At 49.5% G+C, this 6,964-nt stretch overlaps 1 protein-coding gene across 6 annotated transcripts in view; it reads right to left on the bottom strand.

Annotated features, from left to right (window-relative positions):
* Nucleotides 1–123: 123 nt before the first annotated feature.
* PIK3R5 (phosphoinositide-3-kinase regulatory subunit 5) overlaps nucleotides 124–6,964 on the bottom strand; it is a 62,563-nt gene continuing 55,722 nt past the window's right edge. For 5 of the 6 annotated variants that reach the window (XM_087751157.1, XM_087751160.1, XM_087751161.1 and 2 more), the window contains exons 15-19: nucleotides 6,562–6,638; nucleotides 5,936–6,029; nucleotides 4,366–4,448; nucleotides 4,046–4,158; nucleotides 124–3,013 (exon numbers count right to left, since the gene is read on the bottom strand). In XM_087751157.1, the coding sequence (XP_087607283.1) occupies nucleotides 2,872–3,013; nucleotides 4,046–4,158; nucleotides 4,366–4,448; nucleotides 5,936–6,029; nucleotides 6,562–6,638 (509 nt within the window). In that variant the 3' untranslated portion in view covers nucleotides 124–2,871. The remainder of the gene's footprint in view (nucleotides 3,014–4,045; nucleotides 4,159–4,365; nucleotides 4,449–5,935; nucleotides 6,030–6,561; nucleotides 6,639–6,964) is intronic. The other variant, XM_087751162.1, reaches the window with a different exon arrangement.

The following is a 6,964-nucleotide window of genomic DNA, read 5'->3' as shown; positions in this document are numbered from 1 at the left end:
GCCTTTTCTTGCTCTCAGGTCGGCTACTCTACAGAGGCCCCGGGTGCTCCCTGCTCTCCTCGTGGAGATACGGAGCCTCCTCCCGTGCCTCCCGCCGGCTCAGGAATTACTCGACTCAAATGCTGTACTTGTACTTGAAATAAATCAAATTTAATATTTTAAAATTACCATAAAAATTCTTTGAAAAGTATTTTACAGATCAGCAGAGATATTACACAGATTTGCTGACACTGAACATATGTACAAGGATGACCTGAAAGAACCTCGGACTTATTTCATTTCCAGAAAGCATCAGAGGTCAAAACCTTAGCCAGGATTATGAGTCCCTAGAGTTTGTGCTTGTTTTCCTCTCCGAGATGGAAATTCTCTTCTCTAGTATTTCTGTAGGGCCAGCTGAAACCGAAGAGGTTTATATCCTTAACAGCGGCAGGGATATATTTAGCCACGGATATCAAGACCACAAATAGCAATGTTTTGACAGGATAAGGTGCTATTTTAAAGTGTTGAACAAAAAACACAGCTGTCAAATTTCAGCCCCATATGAGAAGATGCACACAAACCTGTTTGGGATATGAAAAGTCAGTGGGAAAACTTTTTCCAAGTGCATGGAAAGAGCTATTAAAATCTATTTCTGATCCCTGGAGCCTACTGGACTTCAAATACTGACGTGCAGAAGTGCCCAGCAGCGACCTCAGCACGCGTTCCCACATCGTCCCGCAGGCACCCTGTGAGAGAGGGGACAGCCCACCATGGCCTGGCAGTGTCTTGGTGTCCCTGCCGAGCCCGTGCTGTGAGCAAGGGACAGCCACTGCTCCATGCACGTAAGAAAAGGTGGGTGCTCCCAGGGTCGGTGTGTGGCCAGGAAAGGTGGGTCCTTGCCCGGAGTCCAAGCCAGCTTTGCATCATGGTGGAACCAGAGTGCCTGTGTATGTTCAAGTGATGCTTTGCCCCACATCAGGGTCTTTTCTTGGAGTCCACAAGGCAACACCGGCCTTGGGATGGTTTATTCAAGTAGAAGGATGAAGTGCAGAAGCCTCGGGAGCATGTTCACCTCTCATTTTTGCTCATCTCTGGCCATTGGCAGAAGCTGCATCGAGAGCTGCTGAGGACACCAAAGAGCCAGCTGGCACCTTCTCAACCCGAGATGTTCACCGTTGGGCCCAGACCAAGCTGTCCCCAAACAACACAGGCAGTGGGGACAGAAAGCAGGTCCAGCAGCCAGTGGGGCCAGGATCAGAGTCACTGGCACAGGAGGGATCTCCCAAACACTTCCAGGAGGGATGTGGAGGAATCCAGCAGACAAGCCTGACCCACGCTCCTCAGAGACAACTGAAGCCCCCATGGGCTCTGGCCCTTTTCCTGGCAAATTTAACCTCAAACGGCACTGCTGCTGTGCCACCAGCCCTTGGGGACAGAGCCCAACCTTGTTCTAACTAATGCTAAGAGCTGACCAGGTCCCATGTTCTGGAGGATCGAGACCCACACTGATCTGATCACACACCGTGGCTGAGCCCTGCAGCCCCCCAGAAGTATTGGGGGTCCCTTCCAGATGTTTTCCAGGGAGCACATGTCCTTGGCATTAGGATCCTTTTAGCCTGCAGCAGACAGCATGCTCTTCTGCCTTGTTATCATTAGTGCAATCACCAAAAACTACCGAGAAACAGCTTGAGGGCTATGAAAGGCTGGAAAGGCAAGGCTTTTCCAGTCTCATTTTTTGCTCCTGGGGTCAGAATACCTCTAAATACCCCCAACTATTGCACCTTTCTGTACCTACAGCCTTGCAGAGAGAATGAAGAGGATGGAAAGCCTCTTTGCAGGGGAGAGGGAGTCTCAAATCCCATCGTCGCTAGCAAGTGTCACTAGTGTTTTTGGTGCTGGGTCCTTCTGTAGCAAAGCTGCCTCCTCAGGTAAGCTTTAGGCAATCCTAGTGGTTTTCCTAGTACTTCCCTCCCTCCTATGAATGTAAGCATTGTTCCTGCCATATTTCAAGCAACTATTGAGGATTCAGCCTCTGGGATGTCTCTAGTATGCAGTGCTGGGGAGCAGGATGCAAGAACATGGGCTGAACAGGGAGTACATCTCCTGGGTGAACTCTGAAATTCTGCAGAAATCGGAAGTTCATCTCCTGCAGGTCCTGCATTTACAGTAAATGCATGTATACATGACAAGCTGTCCATGCCCTGGTATGATCTATTGCACTCAGTTCACTGGAATGCAAGCAGCAGTCTACAACTCATGCTGGGGTCTTTCTGGGCCTCAGCTGGGTCAGTCTGCTCTACACTGTTTCTCTGCAAGACACCCAACCTTCGTAATTTAAAGGAAACGTTAAGAAAGCCTGTCCCCAGCCCAAAAGAACTATGTTGAGCATCCTCGACCTGTTACGGGTGAAATGCTTTGGGTGGTTTGCAACTCCACATGCATTGAAGGCCACCTACCACCACTCAGCCAAGGACATTCATTTTCCAAAATGTCCCCCCGTGAGCTCCTGCCAGATCACACTGTCCTTGCAGCAACTGTCAAATACAGCCAGAGCACCATTTGCTGGCAGGAAGATCACTGTCCTTGCCTTGCTCTCTCAATCCAGGTGTCGTCAGTCTGCTGAACCAGGTGGAGATCTCAGGGAAACCACTTTCCTCCCATTGCTGAGGAACCCTGAGAGATACCAGAGCACATCACCGATGTTCCCATTTCCCAAGGATGGACTAAGCCCAGACCAGGAGCAGCTCAGCCACCATGCTAACGCTTCGGGCCACAGGATGTCTTGGATGAGAATGGATCGGTCTCCAGCCCAAAGGAGGACAGTCAGCCTCCTTTTCCTGAGGCTATGTTGGTGTTAAATGCGAGCCTGGCCTGAGAGGACACAGGGTTCTTCTACGGCAGTGCTCCACTGAAGGTGGCAATGGGTAAACACAGGAGAGAATGAAACTCGGAGGAGTCCTGGGAAGGCAAAGACGACCTTCTCAGTGCAAAGAGATCGCTGTCCCTGGGTTTGTAGCACACAGAGATCTCACACCTGCAGGGGAACAAAAAGAAACCAAGTTATAAGGTGTGTGGCTGAGAATCATGGTCCTCAGGTGCAGCAGAAATATCTGCAAACAAACAGGACTGGAGTTTGAGTGCTGAGAGTTCAGGTCTTTAAGCTGGCTCAGACTGGGACGTAGAGCAGAAGCATCCACAAAGAGTAATTTCTGAAACTCATTAGGAAAAACAAGAACTTTTGCATCCCCCAAGTTTTGGGGAGAGGGAAGTAGCTCCTTTTCCATTTCGTGCGTTGAACTCTCCCACTAGCCCCTTGAGTTGCACAACAAGTTAACTAAAACACTTCTCTTTAGGGTTATTTAAGAAATAAGATCTGAAATCTTTTTCCATTGGAGGCAGTATAACCTTGCAGAGTTCTGCTCTCTCTGAGGGAGAAACTAAAATGCTTGCACATTTTTAAGACCCATGGATCAACTGGTTTGATCTCTTTGTGCTCATGGAAGTACGTTGTCTACAGTGAGTTTTCAAATTCCATCACCCGTGGAGCCACCTTGGTGTCCTGGGGACGTGACTGATGGATGCACAGTCAAATGAACAATTCTTGCTCTACGCCAGTGTCTCCCATGAAGATCATGGGTTCCTTCTGCAATGGGTATGCCAAAGGTGGTGGAGAACCCAAATGAGGTTTAGAAGTTGAAGGCTCTGCTCATATGCCCAGTGCTCTCCAAATATCTCATGTTGCATAGCTTTCCTCTGGCTGATGACTGGTCTTGCATAAAGAGCTATCTTTACAGAGTTGAACAGTTGACTGGGGACCACCCTTTAGGCTGGGGCAGTCATGAAGGTAAACTACTGCTGGGATCTGATCCATCCCACCCAAGCTCAGCTGCACTACAAGCTTGGAGCTATGTCATCCAGCTTGGGCATCTGGCATAGATCCACCATGGTGTTTAGGACCTCATCCCCACCATGGCCACCCACGCTTCATGGACAAGTCCTAACACACAGGACGCACCATCCCAGGAGGTGGGCTGCCCACTGCAGCCAGCCACACTGCAGTTCCTACCTGGTTACACTCTGCAGGATCTTCTGCTCATCCTGGTCCAGGCACACGGCAAAGGAGGACTGGACACCGATAATCTGGACCTTGTCTACTTTTATCTGAGACACGCTGATCTGCTGATAGAAAGAGTCTGAGTGAGGGAGCTGTCAGGCTCAGAGCGTTTCCCTGTGCAGGGAAGGGGAGCAGGGGAGCTGGGCATCCCTAAGGCAGGCCACCAGCAAACGGATCCCCCAAGGAGCTGCTGTCTCCTGCCCTGCTTCCCTCCCAGCTGAGTCGGGCTGACCTCCTGTTACCAAATGTAAAAGCACCATGATTTCAGTTACCTGATTGAAACTTTTTTTGGATTTGGAGTTTTGTCTTTTGACCACCTCTGTCATGGTTAAGTTGAGACACTCTGTCTTTGAGGCTGTAATGAAAGAAAACTGTTATCACTTGGGGTTTCTGGGCCACTGGTGGGAATCCAAGTGGTCCCTCCACCCCTCAAAGCATCCCAGAGCCAGTGGCTCTCAGCAGGACCCCACCACCACTGGGGATAATGCAGTACAGTTCTAGTTTTACTTCCCTCATGCTAACCCACACGGAAAGAAACCAGAGACACAGAGGTAAACGTCCTCTGTAATTTCCAACTGCTTTCCGAACATAGCAGAAAAGGACATTTAACTATCTTAGGACCTAAACAGGAAGAAAAAAAACATTGCCCCATCATCATGAGGAAATTCTAGTTCTCCCAGCTTCGCCTTTCTTGCAGTCCACCTGGAGATGCTTTTTTGTGTCTGGAATTACAGTGACATCCTGTGGTCAAACTGCTGAATGTGAAAACCAACGGTGACAATCAAGGGGACTGGGTTTCTCTTGGAAGGAAGGAGATTCATGAAGGAGAAGCTTCTCCCCAGCGTGGAACTGAGGACACCCCCTGAAGCAAACCCACAGCGCAGGCAGCACAAGCAAAGCTCCTGAACTAGCGCAGAAACACCCAACTCAAAATATATAGAGAAGGGGAGAAATTAATTCCTGCTGGGTTTTTTCCAGGGTTGTCTGCATGGCTTCATGGATGGGGTAGCAACAGCTGGGACAGAAGGGATAGAGGTTTAGGTTGAGCTCTGTGGGACATGTAGGAGCTGTCTCCTATTTGGTAGATCACTCGTTTGCCCCAACTGCTCCGCTCGCAAACCACACATCTGCCAGACACAAAGCACACGAGGAAAGAGGAACTAAAAACCCCCTCCGTTTACTCAGAACTGGGTGTCTGATTGCCAAAACAGCAGTTCTTAAGCAAGAATGAACAGGTATTGCTTCTAAATACACACACAGGCTAAAAGTCTTGCTGCTTTTAAAAGGCTCAAAGCCTTATTAATACCTCATCGGAAACCTGATTAGAAAAAAAAAACTATGAAGCAAAACCATGTGGCAGCCAGCTATCCCTGAGCTGCAGGAAGGAACAGGCTGAAGCAGCAGCTTAGCGAGAGCCTGCTGAAAGCTGGCTGCGAGGCACAGCGGCTGTGGACGGCAGGACAAGCACCCTCCCTTGGTCCTACTTCACTTAACAACAGTTTTACCTGTCTCTCGTTCTCCTTACTAAACAAGTGTTGTTCTGGAAAGCACCACTCTCCAGTGATCATCCTGCTGTTTGGACTGTCCCAGCTCCATCCCTAATGGACATCCTATTACCCTGGCTGGAAGCTTTAGGACAATGGGAAATCAAATGTCCTTCGTCCCTGATGTGGTGATAAGGTCAGCCAAGGACTACAGTATGCCCCAGGCACCTTCTATCTGTCTTCTCCTGCATTCACACATCTCTGCTTTGCTCCAGCTAGAAGATGCACGCTGTCCTCTTGCTCCACCAGTCCCTCCCATTGCTCCCCACGCAAACCCACAAAGACCACCTCTACCCACCTAGATCTTCATACTTCTTGCAGGCTTTGCTAAGGTTGACGGATGTGCAGACCTTCTCAACATCGTTCCAGTGACTTCTTCCACTGACGGCTGTCTGCAGAGACCAACCAAAGCCCGTGAGATGCCACACTCCAGGCTGGTGCTACCCTGCCTCCCACCCCTAACCATCTGGCTGGACTAGCTCAGATCTGGATTCAACTGGAGCTGCACAGACAAAGTCTGAGTAAGCACTAAAATTCATTTAACCTTGGATTTACAAAAATTCCCCAGGCTTAACAGTAAATATCTGCAAAGGAACCACCAAAATAGGAGGACTGCTATGACCAGCGGAAGATCGCTCCCTGGAAGCGAAGTTCACCAGTGTAAAGTGACACTGAGAACACATCCAGTCTATGGAAACTGGCTGCACATTCCCTATTTTACTGGGCTGAACAGGAGTGGAAAGCCACCTCCAATTAGTCAGTAAGTAGACAATTAGCTTGAGTTTGGCTCATCTGGGCTTAGATTCAGGCTCCTCCAGCAGGCCGTCAGCATTTGCCTCTCTCAGCCCCCAGCTCAGGGACGTTTGCCCACCGCTGAAGTGGTTTTCTGCCTCATTTGTCTTTGTGCAAGTCCCGTGCCCTCACCTTGCTGTAGGCGATCTGTAGTGTTAGCGGGATTGCTTCTCTGTCTCCATCTATGCCCAGTCTTTTGCTGCCTGGACCTGCACAAAACAAGGAGCAAATGTCACACGGAGGCCTTTTATCCCTGTCCTTCAGCTGGCTACTGATACAGCAGCACACTCCGTACCTACAGAAAGGGGGAAAAAAAATGGTTTGCTGAACACAGCTACGGAGCAAAAAGGCAAAAAGAAAAGGTGGCTTAAAAGCTGCCAGAAAGCAATTAATCCAGTGCAGAAATTTCAACACAAAGGACAACAAGCAGCTCTGCAAAACTGAAAGCCATGCTGGCTAAGCCGGTGCAGAGGGGTCAGTGCCCCAGGGAGAACACAAAGCAATAAAAGGCCGCATTGCTAACCAAGCTCCTGTT

This window comes from Nipponia nippon, unplaced genomic scaffold (assembly GCF_047370975.1).
Source record: "Nipponia nippon isolate SJK-2023a ecotype South Korea unplaced genomic scaffold, ASM4737097v1 scaffold_14, whole genome shotgun sequence".
Classification (NCBI taxonomy): Eukaryota; Metazoa; Chordata; class Aves; order Pelecaniformes; family Threskiornithidae; genus Nipponia; species Nipponia nippon.
The sequence above is the reverse complement of the archived record's forward strand: the minus strand, read 5'-3'. Positions and strand labels throughout refer to the sequence as shown.